This window comes from Acomys russatus, chromosome 13 (genome assembly GCF_903995435.1).
Source record: "Acomys russatus chromosome 13, mAcoRus1.1, whole genome shotgun sequence".
NCBI lineage: Eukaryota > Metazoa > Chordata > Mammalia > Rodentia > Muridae > Acomys > Acomys russatus.
In genome coordinates this window covers 2,055,998-2,080,778 of record NC_067149.1, presented here as the reverse complement: position 1 = coordinate 2,080,778, position 24,781 = coordinate 2,055,998, and the positions used below count along the sequence as shown (strand labels likewise).

Below are 24,781 nucleotides of genomic sequence, written 5' to 3'. Positions count from 1 at the left end.
GTCAGAGGAAAACATTTGGCAATCAGTTCTCCCCTTCCACCGTGGGATCCGAAAATTGAAGTCTTCAGGCTTGCACACTAAGTGCCTTAACTGTCTGAGCCATTGCACTGGCCCCTCGTGTGCTATTTTTAGTTTAGCATTGGTTATATTCCTACATACTTCATTAAATTAAAAAAAACAGCACGGTGGAAGGAGAATTGCTGTTAATTCAAAGCCAGCCTCAAGCAAAACAAAGCAATAACAACAACAAAACCTCTCAAATTTAAAGATGATGACAGAACCTCGGGAGTTTTATATTTACATGCACATGCACACACACACACACACGCGCGCGCGTACACACACAATTGTGTATTACATAAACGTGCATACACAGATACACATGCACACTCACATGTATAAAACCTTACAGGTTATAATAAGTAGATATATTCACATACGTATATATAAAACCATCTATATATAAAACCTTGGGGTTATGTATAAACTCACACATACATTTATACACCCAGACATATTTCTGAATTTCTTCTTTGGTTAAAACTTACAAGTTTAGAACGAGGGTAGTGCACTGGCTCACTGAGCATGCTGGCACGATGGAGCACAGCTGTCCTCTCAGCACTCAGGACCCTGAGACAAGACAGCTACAAGCTCAATCTCAGAGGGAGGGGAGGTCTGTGGGCGGAAGGGAGGGGCATGCTGGTGAGTGTGTTTAGACTTTATTGTTGTTTTTGTTTTTTTCAAGACAGGGTTTCTCTGTGTTAGCCTTGGCTGTCCTGGACTCATTTTGTAGACCAGGCTGGCCTCGAACCCACAGCGACCCGGCCGCCTCTGCCTCCCTAGTGCTGAGATTACAGGTGTGCACCACCATGCCTGGCAACATTTTGATATTGTAACAAATACTAAGATAATCAAGTTATAAAGAACAAAGGTTTATTTTGGCCCAGAGTTTTTGAGCTTTTGCCTGTGATGGGCTGGTTCCATTGCTTTGGGGAGAGCCAGCATACATGATAGGAAGCTGGTGGCAGAGGAAAATAGCTCAGCCGTGGCTGCTATGTGAAGAAGAATTAGGCCAGGGCCTTAGTTCTTCAAGGACGTCCCTCAATGACAGGAGACTTCCCACTCCACCACCTCCCAACAGTGCCAACACAAGGACCCAAGTCCCTAGTACATGGGCTAGATCTAAAGCACAGCAGCATCCTTCAAAGGATTTCCATCTGGGGCTGGAGCAATGGCTCAGTCGGTTGGTAAAGTGCTTGCTGTGAGAACGTGAGGCCCTGAGTTCAATCCCCAGAAAACACATGATGAAGCAGTCAGGGCATTTGCCCCTGTGCAGTCACACCCCAAAAGCATGCATCTTTGATCCCAGCATGAGAGAAGAGGAGACCAGCAGGTCCCTGTGTGTGGTACTTAGGTGAGAGATGTCTCCCACAGGCTCAGAACATTTGGTCCCCAGTTGGTGGTGCTGTTTGGGGGACATTTAGGAGGAAGCACATCACTGGGCTGGACTTTGAGGGCTTAAAGCTTCACTCCAACTTCCAATCCACGTTCTCTGCTTTGTGCTCCTGTGTCCCAGTTCCTTCCTCCTGCCACCGTGCCTGTCATTTGCTGCCATGTCTTCACACCACAATGAATTGACTCTTCTAGAACCATAAACTTTTCTTCTATGAGTTGCTTTCAGCCATGGTATTTTACCACATAACTGAAAAGTAACTAATAAAAAAAGTTGACACCAGAGAGCCAGCTGTTACTGTAAAGAACTGGAATGTAGCCAGGAATGGTGGCGCATGCCTTTAATCCCAGCACTCGGGAGGCAGAGGCAGATGGATCGCTATGAGTTCGAGGCCAGATCTTGTTGGAGTGAGTGTAGCCTTGTGGGAGGAAGTGTGACATTGTAAAGGTGGGCTTTGAGGTCTCATATGCTCAAGCTATGCCCAATGTGGCACACAGTCTCCCTCTGCTGCCTGTGGATCAAGATGTAGAACTCTCAGCTCCTTCTCCAGCGCCATGTCTGCCTGCACGCCGCCATGCTTCTCACCGTGATAATAATGGACTAAACCTCTGAAACTGTAAGCCAGTCCCAATTAAATGTTTTCCTTTATTTATGGTTGTGAGCCTAGCCTTTAACGGCTGAGCCATCTCTCCAGCTCGCATGTTTTCCTTTACAAGAGTTGCCATGGGGCTGGAGAGACAGCTCAGAGGTTAAGAGCACTGACTGTTCTTCTAGAAGTCCTGAGTTCAATTCCCCGCAACCACGTGGTGGCTTCCAACCATCTATAATGAGATCTGATGTCCTCTTCTGGCCTACAGGTGTACATGCAGCCAGAGCACTGCATTAAAAAAAAGTTGCCAGGGTTGCAGGGCAGTGGTGGTAGCAGTGCAGGCCTTTAATCCCAATACTCAGGAGGCAGAGGCAGGAGAATCTCTGTAAATTTGAGGCCAGCCTGGTCTACAGAGCGAGTTCCAAGGCAGCCAGGGCTACACAGAGAAACCCTATCTTTTTTTTAGAAACATTATCTTAAAAAAAATAAAAATAAAAAAAGAGTTGCTGTGGTTGTGGCATCTCTTCACACCAATATAACTCTAACACATCTTGGCCATACATGTTTGCTTGTGGCAGCACCACCCAGCTGGTGCACGCCTTTAATCCCAGCACCTGGGAAGCAGAGGCAGGCACAGCTCTGTGAGTTCAAGGCCAGCCTGGTTTGCAAAGCAAGCTCCAGAATAACACACACACACACACACACACACACACACACACACACACACACACACACACGCATTCTCCACACCCACCTTGCTTCCCCCTTGTGGGAAGGAGTGGAGAGATGGCTTATTGGTTAAGAGCACTTGCTCTTTTTTTTTTTTTTTTTTTTGGTTTTTCGAGACAGGGTTTCTCTGTGTAGCTTTGGCTGCCCTGGACTTACTGGCCTCGAACTCACAGAGATCCACCTGCCCCTGCCTCCTGAGTGCTGGGATTAAAGGCATGTGCCACCACACCCAACTATTGTGGTGACCTTTAACTCCAGAGGCAGAGGCAGGCCAATCTCTGTGAGTTCGAGGCCAGCCTGGTCTACAAAGCGAGTCCAGGACAACCAGGGCTCTGTTCCACAGAGAAACCATGTATTGGAAAAACAAACAAACAAAAGACAATTGTGAAATACATGAATATAATATACTTTGACCATAGGCACCCTACACTGCTTTCTCTTGTCCTCTTCTTTCTCCTTTAGACCCAACTCTATTACAAAATAGTCTCATTTCTATCTTTTTATTAAACACCTTTTTCTATTTTTTCCAAGGCAAGGTTTCTCTGTGTGGCCCTGACTGTCCTGGAACTCAATCTGTAGACCAGGCTCACAGGGATCCACCTGCCTTTGCCTCCCAAATTCTACGATTAAAGATGTGCGCCAGTACTGCCAAGTTTGCTCATTTCCTAATAAAGACAGAAAATGGAGTGAAGAAGAGAGAAACCTGTTTTTTAGGATTCCAAGTGTGGGATTGGAACGGTCTTGTGAGCGAACAGGTGAAGTTAATCCACTAGAAGACCGACCACCTCATGCAGGAGCTTGATTGTTGCCAGCTGAAAAGATCCTGTGAACAGACTCTGGGAGGAGATATATAAATGAGCCCAGAACTGGAGGTGGGGCTTTTGGAGACTTGGGATAGTTTTGGCTGTTCATCGCTGCACTTCGAGACACTCCTAGAGAGATCCGCTAGAGGGAAGGCTTCGGGGCTCCGGCTCCTGCTGAGGTTCTGGGTTCTGGTTACCCCAGGTTCCAGCAGAAGAAATCCTGCAGCTCAAGCCCGGAGAATCGTTTCTCGGAACTGATATCCTTACGGTTTTGTTATTGTGTCCATTAATCCTCATTTCCTATTGTTTTGGTTAGTCGGGTTATAAGTGACGTATGCTCAGTCACTAAGTTGTTAATAAAATATATTGGTTAAGAAAATTGAGCATACAGGGCTGGAGAGATGGCTCAGTGGTTAAGAGCACCACCTGCTCTTCCAGAGGTCCTGAGTTCAATTCCCAGCAACCACATGGGGGCTTGAAACCATCTATAATGTGATCTGATGCTCTCTTCTGAAGATAAAGCACTCATATACAATAAATAAATAAATCTTTAAAAAAAGAAAAGAAAAGAAAATTGAGCATACATACCCAGAGAGGAGGGGAGAAGGGTGGGGAAGCCATAAGCAGGATATATTATTTGAGAGGGAAATCTATTTTCAATAAAAGGAGAAGAAGTAAAACAAATTAAATAAAATAAAAAATAAAGATGAGAGAGAGATTGGGGTTGGGATCCAGAATGTTGAACACGATCTGATCTTGTGGGTGCTGGCCTGGGCCTCTGGGGAGACTAGGTCTCGGAGGAGAGTTGATAGACCTAAAAAAAAAAAAAAAAAAAAGAGACAACTGAGGAAACAGGACCAGAGTTAAGTATGCTTGACAGATGGTGGGGCTGGCAAATGAAGGTTCATTGCAGGCCGGAGGAACTTGAGCAAATTTACATTATCTTGAGAAATTAATGTGACTTGACTTATTTTAGGAATGGGCTAGGAGAGGAACTGCAAGAATTAGTCTCAGGTGCTGGTTTCTGGAGCTCAGAGGCCATGATACTTGGGTCCAATATACACTAGAGAGTGCACGCGGCTTTCCAGCCAGATAGAACTTAGCTCAACTGCATCATCATCCTCCTCTCAAGTGGCTGTCACTGGAGCTTCAGAGTCTGAGAAAAGCCGTTAGCACAGTCGTGAGGGGCAGTGCCTGCACCCCAGGAGCCTGGACATGCTGACCTCAGGAGACTATAGTAAAAAACAAATAAGATTTTTTTTTTAAATGTGGTCAGATTGGGACTAGACCAATGAGGTCAAATGATCTCCCAAGTCCGTCTTTGGGGTCCTGACATGAAGCTTAGGTTTAAACGGAAGCAAGTGAGAGGTCTGCAGTCCAGCCGAGGCATGCACTATCATGGCCTCAGCTCTGGTCTTCTAATTAGAACTGTGGGAAATCTCTTGTGGGGAGACAAGCTCTTCCTCTGGTGCCCCAGGCCTTTTTCCTCTCCCAGCATGCGATCCCTGAGGAGATCCCCATATTATTATTTTTTTTTAAAGATTTACTTATTTATTATGTATACAGTGCACAGATCACATTATAGATGGTCATGAGCCACCATGTGGTTGCTGGGAATTGAACTCAGGACCTTTGGAAGAGCAGTCAGTGCTCTTAACCACTGAGCCATCTCTCCAGCCCCACCCCCCATATTATTTTTAAATGTGGGGGTTTTGTTTTGCTTGGTTTTGATTTGGCTTTGGTTTTTCGAAACATGGTTTCTCTGTGTACCCTTGACTGTTCCGGACTCACTTTGTAGACCAGGCTGGCCTCGAACTCGCAGCAATCTGCCTGCATCTGTCTCTCTGAATACTGGGATTAAAGGCCACCATGCCTGGCGGCTAAATGTGGCATTTATTATCTTTCAGGTACATGAAGGCAACTGACCAGGGCACAAATGCTATAGAAAAGATAGTTTGTGATTCTCAGTACCTAAAACGAAGGGGCATCTAACACAGCGCAAGGAAACATGGGAAAGGACGGTGTAGGCTAGAAAGGAGGAATGAAGAGAAAGCAGGAATGGGAGAAGCAAGGCGAACTGGTCAAGCAGGTGGAGTCGCTGTGGGCGTGGCCACAGCTTGCTGCTGCAGGCTAAGCAGCCATAGCGCAGGTTAGCGGTAAAGGGAGTGTGTGAGTGTCTTTGGCATTGGTTGTTTTGTATATGAAAGATCCCTCAGAATGCAGCAATTTGCAGTCTTTCAGACACAGCATCTGGCCATCACAACAAAGAAAAAAATGGGGGGGGGAGGAGAAAAAGGGGCCATTGACAATATACACACTTAAATTAAAAAATAAATATTTAGCCGGATGGATGCGGTGGTGCACACGTTTAGTCCCAGCACTCGGGAGGCAGAGGCAGGTGGATCCCTGTGAGTTCGAGGCCAGCCTGGTCTACAAAGCAAGTCTAGGACAGCCAAGGCTACACAGAGAAACCCTGCCTGGAAAACAAAAACAAAAACAAAACCCAAAATTATTATTATATTCTATCTCTACCAATCCATCTCTATCAATCTGTCTGTCTGTCTGACTGTCTATCTCTTGTGTGCATGTGGAGGTTATGGGGATTGAACTCAGGTTTCCAGGCTTGCCTTTGATTGTTGAGCATGTGGGTGAAGGGCGGGGAGGGGGCAGGAAAAAAAATTGTTGAGCATGCTCATTGGCCCTGAATGAATTTCTGAATGGTAAATTCTTTTTTTTTTTTTAACTTATGTGCGTTGGTGTGAGGGTGTCAGATCTTGGAGTTACAGACAGTTGTGAGCTGTCATGTGGGTGCTGGGAATTGAACCCAGGTCCTTTGGAAGAGCAGGAAGTGCTCTTAACCACTGAACCATCTCTCCAGCCCCGGTAAATTCTTTCTTAATTCCTGAGATAGAAGCAATTTGTCAAAACATCATTCTTTTTATTTAAAAAACTGATTTCAAAGCATTTTAGATAGAGCCATTTATGGTAATGAGAAGACAAATTGATTCTTTCTTTTTAAAAAAATTTGTATGCATTGGTGCTTTGCCTGCATCTATGTCTGTGTGAGGGTATTAGGTCCCCTGGAACTGGAGTTACAGACAGTTGTGGGCCACTATGTGGTTTCTGGGAGTTGAACCTGCGTCCTCTAGAAGAGCAGTGAGTGTTCTTAACTGCTAAGCCATCTCTCCAGCTCCCCTTTTCTTTTTGTGCTTGTGAAGTTTTATATTAACTTGAGGCAGACTAGAGTCATCTGAAAGAAGGGCGCTGTAGTTGACAAAATGCTTCCATAAGACTGGTTTCAAGGGGCTAGAGAGATGGCTCAGAGGTTAAGAGCACTGTCTGTTCTTCCAGAAGTCCTGAGTTCAATTCCCAGAAACCATATGGTGGCTCACAACCATCTATAAAAATGTGATCTGATGCCCTCTTCTGTCATGGAGGCAGAGCACTGTATACATAATTTAAAAAAAAAAAGACTGGTTTCAAATAGCCAGGCATGGTGATGCACTTCTTTAATCCCAGCACTTGGGAAACAGAAACAGGCTGCACTCAGTGAGTTCAAGGTCATCCTGGCCTACAAAGCAAGCGCTTGAATAGCCAGGGCTGCTGTGAGAAACCCTGTGAGGGTGGGGGTGGGGAAATTAGGCTTCAGGCAAGCCTGTAGGGCATTTTATTAATTAGTGGTTGGTGTGAGAGGGCTCAGTTTCTTGTAGACAGTGCCACCCCTGGGCCGGTAGTCCTGGGTTCTATGAGAAGGGAGGCTAAGCAAGCCAGTAAGGCGTCCCCCACCTTACCGTGGCCTCTGCATCATCTCCTGCCTGCAGGAGCCTGCCCTGCTTGACTTCCTGTGCCTTGCTGCTTTTGACGGTGGTGGTGGTGATACAGAACTATGAATGAAATAAACGTTTCCCCAGGCTGGAGAGATGGCTCAGAGGTTAAGAGCACTGGCTGCTCTTCCAAAGGTCCTGAGTTCAATTCCCAGCAACCATATAGTAGCTCACACCCATTTATAATGAGATCTGGTGCCCTCTTCTGGTGTGCAGGTATACATGCAGGCAAGAACACTGTATACATAATCAGTAAATAAATCTTAAAAAAAAAAAAAGAAAAGAAAAGAAAAAGAAAGAAACGCTTCCCTCCCCAAGTTGCTTTTGGCCATAGTCTCTAGTCACAGCAATAGAGACCCTAACTAGGACAAATGTCTTAGTTAGTCATAGTGTAAAGCTCAAGCTGAGGGCTAGGAATGTAGTTCAGGTGATAGACATTTGTCCAACATTTACAGATGCTCTTTGTTTGATCCCCAGCAGTGCATAAAGCTAAGCAAGGTAGCACATGGGAGTAGAGGCAAGAGTATATGGCAAGGGCATATGAGTGCAGGTGCCGGCACTCACTTACAGGAGGTTGTGCTACTGTTGGTGCCAGGAACCACCTGGGGTCTCTGTAAAACTTTCAAGTGTTGAGCCATTTCTTAAGTTTCTATTTATTTTTTGGGACAAATTTTCACATTATATAGCCCAGGCTGGCCTTCAACTTAGTAGGTAGCCCAAGCTAGCCTTTGGCTTTGAACTTATGACCCTCCCATCTCTTTGTCTTCAGTGCTAGCAGCCACATATTTTTAAGAAAGATTTATTTTATTATTATTTTAAAAGATTTATTTATTATTATGTATACAGTGCTCTGCCTGCTTGTACACCTGCAGGCCAGAAGAGGGCATCAGATCTCATTATAGATGGTTGTGAGCCACCATGTGGTTGCTGGGAATTGAACTCCAAACCTCTGGAAGAGCAGTCAGGGCTCTTAATCTCTGAGCCAACTCTCCAGCCCGATGATGATGATGATGATGATGATGATGATGATGATGATGATGATATATTGTTGTTGTTGTTTTGTTTTCCAAGACAGGGTTTCTGTGTGTAGTCTTGGCAGTCCTGGACGTGCTTTTTAGACCAGGCTGGTCTCAAACTCATAGAAATCCACCTGCCTCTGCCTCCCAAGTGCTGGGATTAAAGGCATGCACCACCACGCCCCTCTACCAAAAAGATTTATTTCTATTTTATGTGCATGAGCATTTTACCCACATGTATAAAAATGAAATTGGAGTTGTAGATGTTTGTGAGCTAACCCTATGGGTGCTGGGAATTGAACCTGGATCTTCTGGGAAAACAACCAGTGCTCTTAACTGCTGAGCTATCTCTCCAGCCCCCGTGTGTGTGTGTGTGTATTTGATTTATTACTTTCCCTATGTTATAAGTCTCTTTGAACACTGACAAACATAGTTCCACAGTGTCAGAGTGTTCCGCTGAGTGAAGGCACCATGATTTGCATGACAACTTCTTGTGAGAGAGCATCAAGATCGTTTCCAGCTGTTGGCTGTGGCGAGCGCTCTCTTCCAGGATATTTCTTTCCTATGGAATCCTAGAAGTACAAGGATGACTCAAAGCATTTGCACTTTTCAGGCTTCTGCAAACTTCCTTTCAGAGATCTTACACAACGGCATGCCTGGAGCCCTTCGTGCCTCCCTGCACAGGGGCCAGCACTGGGTGTTACCCTTCCTTTCCACCTGTGCCAATCTGATAGGTGAGAAAGTGCCATTCTACACTGCTGCGGCTTGCACTTCTTCCATGTTGATGGGTGTGGTAGGCTGACAACAGCTCACTCCCAAAGATGACAGATAGGTCCGTGGCCTCAGCCCTGGAGCCTATGAACGAGGTCAAGCAGTCTTTCAAGATTTGATTCAGCGATGGATTGTAGTTTGGCAGAAAGATGATCCTGGGTTAGTAGAATGGTCTCTAAATGTCATTACAGGGCTCCAGTGTGGCCACAGATAATAGACGTTAGCGAGGTGTGGTCCGAAGTCGTAAGAGTGACAACATCCCCAGAAGCTAGCAAAAGGCTCACTGGAACCCTCAGAGCCTTGTTTGTTTTTTCTAGACAGGGTCTCTCTGTCCTGGGCTCACTTTGTAGACCAGGCTAGCCTTGAACTCATAGTAATCCACCTGCCTCTGCCTCCTGCACCACCACACCTGGCTCAGTCAACTGCATTCTTGCTTGTCTGTAGTCCCTTGTGCTAGAGCCTGCCTCCCTGCCCCTTCCCCTCTCTCCCCTCCCCTCCCTTCTGCCTCCCCTCCCCTCCCCTTCCCCGTCTCCTCCCCTTCCCTCCCCTCCCTTCTCCTCCCCTCCCCCCTCCCCTCCCCTCTCCTCCCCTCCCTTCCCCTCTCCTCCCCTCCCCTCCCCTCTCCTCCCCTCCCCTCCCCTCCCCTCCCCTCCCCTCCCTTCCCCCTCAGCAGTGCTGGGGATTGAACCCAGGACCCCATATGCCTCGCAGGCTTTCGACGATCGAGGTAACATCTTATTTCCCAGCTGCGAACGTTCAAATTTGTGTTCGGCAAGGCTGTTGTACTTCTACAACAGTAGAGATTGCTGTTCTCTCACAACAGCGCCTTTTTCTCTTTAGACCACCAAGTTTGTGGTGACTTATTACAGTAACCACAGAGAACTAATATAACAAGCTTCTCATATGCTTACACAGCACAGGAAAAATCTTTTAATTAAAGACACAGGACAAAACGTCTACAAAATATGCTGTAATACCACACGAGGGGGTTGCAGATGATCTCACTCAGCGTCTGGAGACCCTCTGACCAGGTTGTGGAGGTGACACGGGCAGGCTGCATGTGAGCGGCAGCCACCAGACTCAGGCACTGGCCTTTTCTTAGCTCAGTGCCTAGCCCTCAGCCATCACTGCAACTGTCATGTCTCTGTCACCTAATTTTTTGTTTTGTTTTCTAAGACAGGGTTCCTCTGTGTAGCCCTGACTCTCCCGGAACTCACTCTGTAGACCAGGCTGGCCTCAGACTCACAGAGATCTACCTGCCTCCCCTCCCGGGTTTTGGGATTAAGGGCACAGGCCACCATACCCAGCTTTAAAAAAAAATTTTTTTTTTAAAGATTTATTTGTAGGGAGGAATGGGAGGATACAAGTGATGGGATGGCAATTGAGTTGTAATCTGAATAAATTAATGATATTTTTTAAAAAAGAAAAGAAAAAAATGATTAACTCAGAAAAAAAAGATTTATTTGTTTATTAAGTTTACAGTGTTTTGCCTACACGTACCCCTGCATGACAGAAGAAGGCACCAGATCACATTATACATGGCTGTGAGCCACCATGTGGTTGCTGGGAATTGAACTCATGACCTCTGGAAGAGTAGCCGGTGCTCTTAACCACTGAGCCATCTCTCCATCCCCTAAAAAAATTTTTTAAAATTATAATTTATTCACATTACATCCAGATTGTACCTTCCTGTTCCCACCCTCCCCACCCCTCTGGCCTATTCCCCTCCCCTAGACCACTGACTGGTGGGGTCCTCCACCATCTGATCACAGTCCACCAGGTCTCATTCAGTCTGCATCTCTTGCCTCTGTATCCCCACAGGGCCTCTCCTCCAAGGGGGAGGGATCAAATCCTGGGTACCAGAGTTCATGTCAGAGGCACTCCCTGAACAGAACAGCAACAGCTCAGACTTTAAGGTCAGTGATTCGTAAATGGGGCCTTGTGAAACTGAAGAGCTTCTGTAAGGCTAAGAACACTGTCAGCAGAACAAAGTGACAGCCTATGGACTGGGAAGAGATCTTCACCAACCCTACATCCAACAAAGGGCTAATCTCCAAAATATAGAAAGAATTTAAGAAATTAAACACCACCAAGCCAAATAACTCAATTTAAAAATGGGGTACAGAGCTAAACAGAGAGTTCTCAACAGAGAAATTGCAATGGCTAAGAATCACTTAAAGAAATGCTCCAAGTCCTTAGTCATCAGGGAAACGCAAATCAGAATGACCCTGAGATTCCATCTTACAGCCATCAGAATGATGAAGATCAAAAACTCAGATGACAGCACATGCTGATGAGGATGTGGAGAAAGGGGAACACTCTTCCATTGCTGGTGGGAGTGCAAACTTGTACAACCACTTTGGAAATCAACCCGGCGCTTTCTCAGAAAATTGGCAACAGTGCTACCTCAAGTCCCAGCTATTCCACTCCTGGGCATATACCCGAAAGATGCTCCATCATACAACAAGGACATTTGCTCAACTATGTTCATAGCAGCTTTTTTTTTTTTTTTTTTTGGTTTTTCGAGACAGGGTTTCTCTGTGTAGCCTTGGCCATCCTGGATTCACTTTGTAGACCAGGCTGGCCTCGAACTCACAGCGATCCGCCTGCCTCTGCCTCTGCTGGGATTAAAGGCGTGCGCCACCACGCCCGGCTAGCTGCCTTATTCTTAATAGCCAGAATCTAGAAACAACATAGATGTCCCTCAGCTGAACAATGGATAAAGAAACGGTGATGCATTTACACAATGGAATACTGCTCAGCCTTCAGAAACAAGGAAATCTTGAAATTTGCAGACAAATGGATAGAACTAGAAAAGATCATGCTGAGTGAGGGAACCCAGACCCAGAAAGACACGCATGGTATATACTCACTGAAAAGTGGATATTAGACCAACATGGATGTCTCCTGACAGACTCCACTCAGCAGGGCATGGGGACAGATATTGGGACTTGCAGCCAGACTCCGGAGGAAGAGCTGCAAGTTGTATGGAAGACATGGTGGATGGAAAGCGGGGGAGGGTTGTCAGGAGCTCCGCAAGGAGACTGTCAAGGCTGACGGGTCTGGACCTACCGCACCTGCACAGATTGATACACCAACTGAGGACAGTGCAAACAGAGGACCCAGGCCCCCTGTTTGGGTGTAGCCAAGCACAGTTCATTCTCCATACTGTACCCAGCTTCAAGCTGTGTTCAAAACATTTAAAAAATAGTCTTATACCAACTTCTAGACTAATTTTTAAATGTATATTGTCACCATTAGTTCACCACTGCAGATGATTCCAAGTGGCTTTACCTCCCTCCACCTTTCCTAGTTAACTGAAGATGTGTGAGTTTTTCTAATCCTTTGGAGACTGAACGCAGGACCTCACGAATGCTAACTACACGCTCTACCGCGGCGCTACATCTTCATCTTTTAAGAAAAACGGTCCTTACGTGTGAGTGAATGAGCTCACAGGAGCTAGAAGAGAAGTGGAAGGGAGCTGGGTCTCCATTTCCACCATGTGGGCACCAGGCAGGGAACTTGGGGCCTGATGGCAAGGACCTTTACCTGCTGAGCCATCATGCCAGTCCGGAAACGCTCTCTCAAGGCTGCTCTTTATCTGTGAAGCTGGTTAGGTAATTTGGTTATTATGATCCTTGTTAGCAATCCGTTCTGGCCGGGTGTGGTGGCGCACACCTTTATTATTATTATTATTATTATTATTATTATTATTATTATTATTATTATCATCATCATCATCATCATCATCATCATCATCATCATCATCAGTTTTCGAGACAGGGTTTCTCTGTGTAGCCTTAGCTGTCCTGGACTCACTTTGTAGACCAGGCTGGCCTCGAAAGGCGCACACCTTTTTAATCCCAGCACTCAGGAGGCAGAGGCAGGCGGAACTTTCTGGTCTACCACAGCAAGTACAGGACAGCCGAGGCTACATAGAGAAACCCTGTCTCAAAAAACAAAATAAAACAAAACAAAAAGCAACCCAACCAACCAATCAACCAAAAAATCCCTTCTGAATCCAAGACCTCTTTTCCAGGGTGACCATCAGTTGCAGTAGTGCCTTACTGAGGACATAATCAAAAACACAGTTTGGGGCTAGGAATGCGTTAGGATACCATAGGAAAGGGACAGAAGGCCGCTCAGCTTGTTTCGAAGTGTCACAAACTTCTTTGGCTTTGCGCACCGCAGCGGGATAGGTAAAAGGGCTGGTGGGATCCTGCACTCTGCGAAACCACAGGCGGAGTGGTTGAGTGCGGCGGACCTGCGAGTCCTTAACTTTCCCGCAGGGGGCAGTGCCGCCTGCCAGTGCGGTGGGAGAGGAGTGGGAACGCGCGCAGAGTTCTGGGGGTTGTTTGCAAAGAAAGTTAGGGGATGCGAAGGAGTGCGGGCCAGACTGTTGGGGTTTGCGGGAAAGTGTGAGAAGGACCTCCCAGGGCAGCTCTGGGGTTCAACAGAGAGGATCTGGATAAGTTTGAGGGGTAGGGAGGTTGCACGAGGAGGGGAGGTGCAGTCCCCGGAAGGTGCAAGCGAGCAGAACGCGAGTGTGAATGCAAGTGTGCGTGCGCGCGCTGCAGTTCTCCCGGTTCCGCGAGGCGCGGGTGTCAGCTTGCAGCCGGGGCTCCTCCCTCCGGCCCCCCTGCCCCGCCGGGCGGTCCCTCCCTCCTTCCCCATCGCCCCTCCCCGGCGGGCCAGGCGCTGGGACGCCCCGGCCGAGCAGGCGGCGGCGTTGGCGGCGGCTAGCTGGGGGAGCCCTAGGCTCGGTGCTGCGGGACGATCGGGAGCCGAGTGTCTCTTGTCCCGGCTGGGCGGTGCTGGGCCCGCTTCCCACAGAGCCACGCCCTGTCAAAACTTTGTCGCCGCAGCGGCCAAACGATCGGAGCCCGGCCAGCGAGCGGGAGGGAGGGGCTCCCGGCCGGGCCAAGCAGGGCGCGGGGCTCCAAGCGCAGCGGCCCCGGCCCGTGGCCCCACCATGCCCCAGCTCGGTGGTGGCCGCGGTGGCGGCGCCGGCGGGGGAGGCGGTGGCTCCGGAGCCGGGGCAACCAGCGGAGGGGACGACCTCGGAGCGAACGACGAGCTGATCCCCTTCCAGGACGAGGGGGGCGAAGAGCAAGAGCCGAGCAGCGACAGCGCTTCGGCGCAGAGGGACCTGGATGAGGTCAAGTCGTCCCTGGTAAACGAATCGGAGAATCAGAGCAGCAGCTCGGACTCAGAGGTAAAGGGATTCCTAGGGTCAGCCAGCCTCTGGGGGACCCGGGTCCCGCTCCCGCTCACCCGCCCTCGCCTTTGTGTCTCCTCCACAGGCGGAGAGGCGCCCGCAGCCCGCCCGGGACGCTTTCCAGAAGCCGCGCGACTATTTCGCTGAAGGTACGTGCGTTCTCCGCCGCTCTCCACTCTCCGGCCGGCAGCGATTGGCTTTACGGGTCCCCCATGGACCGGGTGGCGGAACCCCTACTTTCCAAAATCCCATCGCCGCCGCAGCTACTCTGGGGCTCATCAAGGGGCGCTCGGGTTCCAGATTCCCGTCAGAGTTCCAGATCGCTACGCTGTTTGGGGGACCCCTGACCTCACTCTACTTTGGTTTTGTCCACAGTGAGGAGGCCCCAGGACGGAGCTTTCTTTAAGGGACCTGCGTACCCTGGGTACCCCTTCCTGATGATTCCAGACCTGAGCAGCCCGTACCTCTCCAACGGACCCCTGTCTCCTGGTGGAGCGCGCACCGTAAGTGTCAGTCCCGCTGTGCCGGGACGGGTGGGCGCCGGGCCGGGCGGGATGCGCCCCCGGGCTCTGCCGTGGTGTGGGGGATGGGGCCTCCTGCGCCGATCCTGGGCAGAACTTGTTTGCGGAGTTAAACTCCCCTGTGGCGGCCTAGTATGAGACTGCACTGGCCAGTGCCGGGGAAAGATCTTTTAACTTCAAGCTTTTGGGAGATCGTGGCCTGGTGGGTCCTTGTAGACTCCCAAATCCCTTGCTTCTTCTGAAGGAAAACTTGGATTTGTGCCTGTTTTTGGAAGTAGGAAGGGGGGTGGGAGGGGGTCTCGCTCTCCTTCCTGGAGATCGGTCAGCTTTCCCCTTGGCAAAGGAGTGAGTTGGGCAAGGGCCTGGAGGAGACTGGGTTGAGATGTTGTCCGCTGACCTCCGGGTTCCCTGGGCTGCTGTGAGCTGTACAAACTCTTTATTTTGTGTGGATTATTCACGACCCTTGTCCCCAGCCCCCATCCTCACACCAGGGCCTCAATTTTTCTGCAGAACTCCGGGTTTTAAACTCCTCTGAGATGGTTTGGAGGGAGACCCAAGGCATTCTTACTTGGCTTTTTCCCCCTTTTGTTGCCGGCTTTTCTCATTTAAAGCGAGCTCTGCGACACTTTAAACCTGTTAATGGGAGCGCATTGTGTGCTGTGTGCCTGGCATTTAGAGCGGTGATTAAGCAAATTGACCCGGCCCCAGACAATGTGCAAATGAGGGCGGATTCCTTCACCCCTCTCCAGCTCTAAGCTCCCGCCCCTCTCCCCGCGGAACGAGGGGTACAGTTCGGGGCTGGCAAGGCCTTCTAGCCACTGCTCCACACCCAGGTTTTCCTGTGCGGATGCCAGTAGATCTTGAGCGCACACCTTCCTGCTGTGTGGCGGTTTGTGCATCATCTCTGCCTCCTACGGAGCTTCCTAGAGTCAGCTGGTTTCTACTCGGTGCCGGGATATGGAGTGTCAACTCCTCAGGAGCGCATCCCCGGAGCTAACTAAGCTGGAGTAAAACTTTATCTTAAATGTGACTATAAGCAAGGGCTGCCAGGGAAGACCTGGTGCCGAATGTGCCCTTCGTACTGTCATTTCAGGACTCTTAGTTGGTGGAGTGGGATGGCCTCCATATTCGTGTGCAGTGTGTGTGTGTGTGTGTGTGTGTGTGTGTGTGTGTGTGTGTGTGTGTGTGTGTGTTCACTGGTTAAGGATTGGGGAGGTTCTGATGACTGACAAGAGGCATAGAAACACACACGCACACACACGCCTCTTGTCTTTACTTTGGGATAGAGGAAGACCCCCCCCCTCCCCAAGCTTTGGGCCTGCAATACTTCAGGGCACCTCAAGAAGTCCTTTTGAAAAGTGTATGTTGACCTAGGCCTTTGCTTTTGCTTTTTCAAGGTGAAGATATGTGCAAATGTTGGCACTCCCAACACACCCCCAGCTTTCCTTCTCCTGCCTGCATGTGCAAGGAGTTCCCATATCTTTGTGTGTTTGAGTTAAGCCACTTTCGTCCGGTTTGTTTCTATTGTATCTTTAGGAGCCACTAATGCCCCTGCACCAGCTCTGAATCAGGTCCTAGGAAGTTAAATGCCCTCTTAACTGGAGATTTCCTCCAGGCACCTCGCTTTTACATGTATGTGTGTATGTGTGTATTTATGTATGTATGTATGTGTCTGCGCACGTGAGTGCATCTGAGGCATATGCCAGGGTACCTGTATGGAGGTCAGAGGACAGCCTTTGATAGTCAGTTGGATTCTCTCCTACCGTGTGAGTTCCCATGATTCAACTCAGGACTTGGGTCCTCAGCCTTGGCTGGTCAGCGTCTGTACCGACAGAGCCGTCTTGCTGGCTGTCCACACCCCTCTGCCTTAGCCCACTGGCCTGGGGACTCTGATTCCCATCTCATGCCTGTATCTTATCCTGCTGATAAGTTGGCTTAAGAGAGTGAGGTCAGCTCCCTCCGTGTTTTGGTCTTCCTCACGTGCCTCGCTACTCAGTTGCAAAGGTCACTGATGCAGTAGGAAAGTTTCTTTTCCAGTTTGACTCTGTGCCTGTGCATCGTGGCCAGGAGGCAAAGCAGGTTAGGACACATTAAACTCCTTGTTTGGATTATATGGCTGAAATTATTATTTTCTTCATGATGCTCATATCAACATAATTGATATGATTTTCATGGGGTTAAGGGGTCACCCAGACAAAGTTGGGCCCCTGCTGTTTCCCAGTGGAGTCAATAGTTGAGGGTTAATATGGGAGCTGGCGGGTTGGAAGAAGATTCTTGGAATACATTATTCAATCTCTCTTTGACTCCCTGGATCTTGTTTCCCCCTCTAAGTTATGCGACTGTGAGCTTTGCTGTTTTAAGGCCTATAAGTATAAAAGTGGGCGAATCCCATTTCCCTCTGTTCTAATTTTCTGGAAATAAGCAAACCAAAAGCCAAGGTGGAGCCTGGCGGCATCGTGTTTGAGTTATTTATGGCTCTTAGGTACTGCAGACAGGAGGCCTAAGCACTCGCCCACTGGCGTCTTTGCTGGCTGGACACCGGGAACTTGCCAGTCCTGCAGTCGGTCTGTGTGGCTTCCTGGGCCATCTCTGCTTTCCACTCCGTCTTGCTTGGCTGGGAAATAGCCTTTTTCTGAGATGCTGTAGAGGAGAGGCCACCTTACCCCGGGGTAAGGGACAAGTTTTGAAATAGGGTCTCAGTATATAGTCCAGGTTGGCCTCGAACTTGGATCCTCCTATGTTAGCCTCTTGAGTGCTAAGTTTACAGATGTGTCACCAAGAGTGCACTTCTCTTTCAAGGCCCTGGGGAACCTGAGGTTGCGGAGAAAGGAATAGCTGCCACATTTTGTACTATTCCTAGTACTTGGAAACATTATGAGACAAGGTCTCAACAGTGTAGTCCTGGCTTGCTAAACGGACCAGGCTGGTCCTCTTGGTGACATCACAGGCATATGCCACCATGCCTGACTATAGTGAATATACCTTCATTCTGGAGGAGACTTTGCAGGTTTACAGGAGCACATAGGTGATGCTGACTGCCATTTTGCTAAGGAAATGTAAATTAAGCCAAGCACAGGGGCACATCCTGCTAACCCCAGAACACAAAAGGATCAGCAGGAGAATCTCTGCAAGTTTGAGGATAGCCTTGGCTACCTAGGAGGGGCCTGTGCCCAAAACAAAAGCACAAGGAAGAGCCAAATGGACAGTGTTGGCTGTGGTTCTGCAAGATAGTTTCATGCTGACAGAGTGCTTTGTGACCACGGTGTGAGTGCTGATCACCCTGGAAGGAGGTGTGTATAGGGAGAGGTGCTCAGCGCAGCAGCACACATTTAGGAGTCATCATCCTGAGGTCAGGCTGTCCGGATGGCTTCTGTGTGAAACCGTCCTAGGCTTTCAGTGTGTGCCGACCTGTAAGTACGTTACAGTATGCTTCCTGAGGGCTGCAGACATCTTCAGTGTGCTGCCTCCCCGGCTCCTCCAGTCAAGCAGAAACCCGTAACTGCAGAAGGAGGTTGTTTGGGGGAAATGTATATATCAACCAAGCAAAACCTTTTCTCTATTTTGGAAAATGATTCATATACTTTACTATATTTTATTTATTAATTTTTTTTTTCAGGTGGAGGCACATGTACCTTGTCAGGACAAAGTGGGAGTCAGTTCTCTCCTACCATGTGGGGCCTGGGGAATCAAACTCGGGTCACTAGGCTTGGTGGCAGGCGCTTTTATCTGCTGAGCCATCCAACCATCCTAAAACCCTATTTATTTTATTTTATTTTTATTTTTATTTATTTATTTTTTTTTGCAGATCAGTCTAAACATGCTGTTTTTGGTAAAATTCTTTTAAGTCATTTCATCTAAATATAACTTCTGTTCCATTTTTGCTAAATATAACTCTTGACTTTAATGAGGGCTTTTCTCAGAGTGAGCTTTTGGGAGTGCCCTGCCTGTGTTACTGAAGTTTTGGCATTTGGATTGCTTGGGGGTGACATTTGGTCTCAAGCTCTGAGGCGGGACTTGAATCCTGTCAGTCTTTTCTCTGGGTAGGTGGATCTGGCAGGGAGTATCTGAGTTGTTTTGTTATAATTTTAGAAACCTCTGGCTTAACCTCATTCCTCACTGAGCTCATTGCTGGGCCTCCTCAAGGAGAAGGTGGTCTGGTGCATCCAATGCACACGCACACACAGACAACATCCAGCCACATGTACCTGTGCTCACACGTGTATGACATCCAGCCACATGCACCTGTGCTCACACGTGTATGACTATTAACAGTATTTCGGCCCTAACAATAAATAACAGGATTGCAATGTTTTGTTTATGTCTGTTTGTGTTTGTTTGTTTTTCCCACATGTGTGTATGTGCAGAGCTCTGGAATCTCCTAGAACTGGAGTTACAGATGGCTATGAGCCACCACGTGGGTGCTGGGAACAGAACCCAGGTCCTCTAAGAGCAGCCAGTGCTCCTAACCACTGAGCCGTCTCCACAGCCTACCAACTTGAAAAGTTAACCAACACAATTGTGGAAAAAAAAAAAAATCAGCCCACTGGAAACCTTTGCAGTGAGAAAGTTGTACTCACAGTCCCACTGGGGGATGACTTTCGCTTGCCACACTGGGGATACTCAAGGTTTGCATGCTGAGAATTAGTCTGTAAACTCCGTGACGTCGTCACCTGACGTGTGTTGAGTGCTTATCCTGGACAGTGCAAAGGGACTGGGAGATAAGATGCTTTAGGCCAGATCTCTTGCCTAAAAGATCCGAAACTTGAGTTAGGAAGCAGTAACGTTGGCACTTTACAAGGATACAAGGGGGTCTGTGCTAAGAAGCAATTAAATCTGGAAAGGCGCTTTTTAGAATAAGAAGTTTGGAAAAATTTCTTTGACTTAGGATGTTTCAAGGAAGGCCAGTGGAGGAGCTTACTTTAAATTAGTCCTTGGAACTCACTCTTTGTTGTTGCTGTTGGGGGTGGGGTCTTGATACATAGCTCTGGTTGGTCTAGCACCAGCTACGTAACCCAGGCTGTCCTCAAACTCAAGCCTCTTGTTCTGCCTCGGCCTTCCGAGTGCTGCTGGGTTTTCAGGCATGTGCTACCATGACCTGCTTGTTTTAGTTGAAAGTAATTCTTGGTAATTATAAAAAATGTAAGTAGCGGGGCGTGGTAGTGCATGACTTTAGTCGAAGCACTAGGGAGGCAGGGGCAGGCAGATCGCTGCGAGTTTGAGGCCAGCCTGGTCTACAAAGTGAGCCTAGGACAGCCCAGGCTGCACAGAGAAACCCTGTCTTGAAAAAACAAAACAGGACAAATTTAAGTAGCCTCGATGCGTTTACTTCTGATCTTCGCTCTGGTCTTGAGACAGAAACAAAGGAGACTAAAGACAAGGAGGTAGGATGTTTTGCTTGCTTGTATGTAGGTATACCACGTGCATGTCTGGTGCCCTGGGAGTTCAGAAGAGGGCGTTGGATCTCTTGGCTAGAGTTACAGTTGTTTCTAAGCCATCATGTATGTGCTGGGCATCCAACTCAAGTCCTCTGGAAGAGCAGCCAGTGCTCTGAGGTGCTGAGCCATCTCTCCGGTCCCACAACTCACTTTCTAACTAGGGTTACCTGAAAGATGATGGAAATCCAGGCTTGAGTCAACCCACTGAAGAAACTTGGCTATGGAAGAAGAAGGAGGGGCAGAGCCACAGTCTGCAGCCGACTGGACAAAGCGTGTTTGAGAGTGCCGGGGACATGGCTCGTTCGTGGGGCGGTCTGACAGGACGTAAGATGAGTGGAGGAGGAGAGGAGATGAGGACGTTGGCAGGGAGGCGAGCTTCCTCCTTCATCGATGGGAGATGCTCTTTGTGGGCATCCAGGCAGTTTTACAGACCAGCTCAAACTCAAGACGGATGTAGAAAGCTGCAGAGGTGGCATCTGGTGCAACTGGATAGACATCAAGTTGAGTCTTGTACTGCATGGCTGGATGGATTTTTCCAAAAAGATATTTCTTATTTTTAAATACATGTGTATGCAGATGAATGCAGGTGCTCACAGTGGTCGATAGCATCAGCCCCTCCCATAGCTGGAGCTGCGGAAGGTCGGGAAGGTCCGGAGCAGCCCAGCCCAGGTGCTGGGAATAAAAACGTGTCCTCTGCAAGAGTAGCAAGTGCTCTTAACCTTAGAGCCATTGCTTCCTCCTCCCCCCACCCCCCATTTTTCCCCTGAGACAGGGTTTCTCTGTGAGGCCTTGGTGTCCTGGACTCACTTTGTAGACCAGGCTGGCCTCGAACTCACAGTGATCTGCCTGCCTCTGCCTCCCGAGTGCTGGGATTAAAGGTATGCGCCACTACTGCCCAGCTCATTGCCCCTTTTTATACTCCGTAAAACCAAAGGAGTGTTCGCCGCAGGGAAGCGAGGGTCCTGGAACTCACTTAGCTTTTTTTTCTTTAAAAAATATTTTATTTAGGAGCTGGAGAGATGGCTCAGCGGTTAAGAGCACTGACTGCTCTTCCAGTGTACCCAGGTTCAACTCCCAGCACCCACATGGCAGCTCACAACTGTCTGTAACTCCAACTGACACCCTCACATAGACACAGGGAAAATGAAATAAAATAAAATAAATAAATTGAAATAAAATAAATAATAAAATTAACTAAATAAAAATATTTATCATTATTATTATTATTCCACACAGTGCTGCAAATCAGTCTGTGGATTTTTTTTTTTCCTAAAGTAAAATGAAAACCTCTGCTATTTACTCTGAAAAAATTTTAAATTACTCTGCACTCTGGGGTGGGGTGGGGGATGTGCAGGGCCAAGGCAAAGGTAGGCAGATCACTATGAGTTTGAGGCCAACCTGGTCTACAAAATTAATCCAGGACAGCCAAGGATACAGAGAAACCCTTTCGGGGGGGGGGGCGGGGGGATTATTGTGTGTGCATGAGTGCATGAGGTGTGAGGAGTTGAAAATGCCCCAGTGTCTAAATGAAAGACAGACGGAAGACAACTTTGTGTAGTTGGTTCTCTTCTTCCTTTTTTTTTTTGTTTTTGTTTTTGTTGTTGTTGTTGTTGTTGTTGTTGTTGTTGTTTTGGTTTTTTGAGACAGGGTTTCTCTGTGTAGCCTTGGCTGTCCTGGACTCTCTTTGTAGACCAGGCTGGCTTCAAACTCACAGAGATCTATCTGTCGGGATTAAAGGGGTGCATCACCATGCCCAGCCTCTTCTTCCACCTTTACATGGGTTCCGGGGCTTGAACTCAGATTGTCTGCCTTCGGGGCAAGCACCTTTGCTTTCTGTGTCACCTGGCAGGCCCCCACAGCTGGCCTTCTGGCCCTCTCGCGTCTACCTCCCGGATGTTGGGATTACAGATGTGTACTAGCTTCCAGGCCTGGTCTGTGCCGTGCTGGGATGAACCCAAGGCCTCATGAACACTGGGCCCACACTTAAACTGGATCAGGCTTAGGGATAATTGCAGCGTGTTCACTTTCTAAAACCTTGCCTATGGCTGTGAGAGAAACATGAAGGGAGGGAAAGGGACGCTGGTGTCTGCCTAGGAACCATCTTCCCAGACACTGATTTTCTTCCTATGATGCATCAACCAACGTAAAGATATCTTTTGTTGCTTTACCTGATAGTTTTAAGATTATAAAGACCAGCCTGCCTCTGCCTGCTGAGTATTGGGATTAAAGGCAAATGCCATGGTGCCTAGCTTCAGACTCTTTATTTTTTACTTTATGTGTATGAGTGCATGTGTATGTGCAGTGCCCATAGAGGCCAGAAGAAAGTGTCAGGTCTCCTGGGACTGGAGTTACAGATGGTTGTGAATGTGGATGCTGGGAATTGAACCCTGGTCCTGGGCAAGAACAGCCAGATCTCTCCAGTCTCTCCAAATCCTGCCTTCAAAACAAACAAACAACAAACAAATGCCACAAACCACTTCATTGCTAGCAAATGTGTCACAAAGGGCTGTTCTTGAAAGGGTGTAAACAATCTCACTCTATTTGGAAAGCACTTGGCAACGGCTACTAAAATCTCAATGTTTTTCATAGTTTTCTGACCCCTAGGAAGTGGGCCCTTGTTAGTTCCATCCTGCGGCTGTGCAAACAGACTTATGGAGGTCAAGTGTGTCACACCAGGCCACCCTCCTGGCCATTCGAGCCCCAGGCTTTGACATGGTTGGGTCCAAAGTCCGAAGCTTTTTTCTTTCTCCCCGTGAAACATAAGCCTGGTGGCACCGACCCTCTCCAGAGAAAGGCGCTGGCTTGCTTCTCAATGCAAAAATCCTGATCTGACTATCAGCTCGCATGGAGGGGGGTAGACCTGCCTCAGCCTTAAAACCAGGCACTGCACTGCATTCATCCCCTGTCGAGTCAACAGCGAGTAAGTGTGAGGCTGGAAGCTGTCCAGCCAGGACTTTGCGCCAAGGGTCAGTAACCTTTAACCTGCTGCCCAGGGACTTCACCACCTGTGGAAAAGCCATTATCTCCTGACATTTGGAACCTGGAGACTACTTTCTCCTTGTTGGAATCAGTGAGGGTCGGAAGTGCACGCAGGTGTGTCTTTGGCTTGGCCTAGCACGGGAGGGCCTGCTCTCCTTGCAGTTCGGATTGCAGCATGGTCAGCTTACCAAGCATGGAAAGAGTGCTTCCTTACGGTGCCTTTTATAAAGTGCTTGGTTAAGTCACTTGCTTTCCTTCTGCACTGCCCAAATAAACCACTAGTCTCCTGTATCTATGACAGACTATTACAGCACCGTTAATTATTAAAGAAATAAATACTAGATATTTGCATGGTGACTATTTTAGCAATTGCAGAAGAGATATGGGTCTCTCTCTCTCTCTCTCTCTGTGTGTGTGTGTGTGTGTGTGTGTGTGTGTGTGATGGCTTGGAATTAGAAATCACGAAGTTCCATATTTTTTTAAAAGATTAATATGTTCAATTTGTTTCATGTGTGTGTGTCTATGTGGATGTATTATTGCCATGTATGTGCAGGTGGCTGAGAAGGCCAGGAGGAGCATGCTAGATTTCTAGGTCCAGAGTTACAGGCAGTTGTGATATGTTGGCTATGCATGGTGGATATGGAACTTGGGTCCCCTGGGCGAGCAGGAAGAAGTATTGACCACTGAGAGTCTCTCTAGCTCCCTGAGTTCAGCATTTTTTTCCTGTACTGTCCAAACCACCCAGCGGGAGGTCTCTTAAAAGCCACCACACCAGGCTGGAGAGATGGCTCAGCCATTAAAGGCTAGGCTTACAACCAAAAGTATAAAAGTCGCCAGCCATATGAGGGAGGACTGACTATGAAGGCTCTCTGAGTAACTGTTGTAGAAGTTGAGGTTTTCTTAGGAGGCTGAAGACATGACTGCTGCAAGGCATCAAAACTGTTTGTTTGTTTGTTTGTTTGTTGTTCCCAGAATGTCTCTGTGTAATAGTCCTGACTGTCCGGGTACTCACTGTAGACCAGGCTGGCCTTGAACTCAGGGATCTGCTGCCTCTGTTGCTGGAATGCTGGGATTAAAGGTGTGTGCCACTATGCCCAGAATTAAGTATCTTGGATCTGTTAAGGTTAATGGAGCCAAGACCTGAAGAAATGACTATAGGAAATGTGCAGAAAGCCAGGAAGCAGAGGCAGGCAGATCTCTGTGAGTTCAAGGACACCCAGGGCTACATAGAGAGACCTTGTCTTGGAGGGAGACAGACAGGGGTAGGGGGAGGGAGGGAGAGAGAGAGGAAAAGAGGGAGAGAAAGAGAGGGGGGAGAAAGGGAGGGAGAGAGAGAGAGAGAGACAGACAGACAGGAGAAGTGGGGATGTGCAGAGAAGTGGGGATGAGCAGTGTGCAAATCAGATCAATTTACAAGTCCAGATTTGTTATCCTTGGTGAGTA

At 48.2% G+C, this 24,781-nt stretch overlaps 2 protein-coding genes across 3 annotated transcripts in view; both read left to right on the top strand.

Moving 5' to 3' along the window:
• Positions 1–24,781, top strand: part of Tmsb10 (thymosin beta 10) — a 453,760-nt gene that overhangs the window by 158,560 nt on the left and 270,419 nt on the right. The window lies entirely within an intron of this gene.
• The window catches only part of Tcf7l1 (transcription factor 7 like 1), a 170,109-nt gene continuing 159,459 nt past the window's right edge, over positions 14,132–24,781 (top strand). Inside the window, exons 1-3 of the mRNA XM_051154746.1 lie at positions 14,132–14,400; positions 14,489–14,552; positions 14,779–14,906. Of these exons, the coding sequence (XP_051010703.1) occupies positions 14,158–14,400; positions 14,489–14,552; positions 14,779–14,906 (435 nt within the window). The 5' untranslated portion in view covers positions 14,132–14,157. The remainder of the gene's footprint in view (positions 14,401–14,488; positions 14,553–14,778; positions 14,907–24,781) is intronic.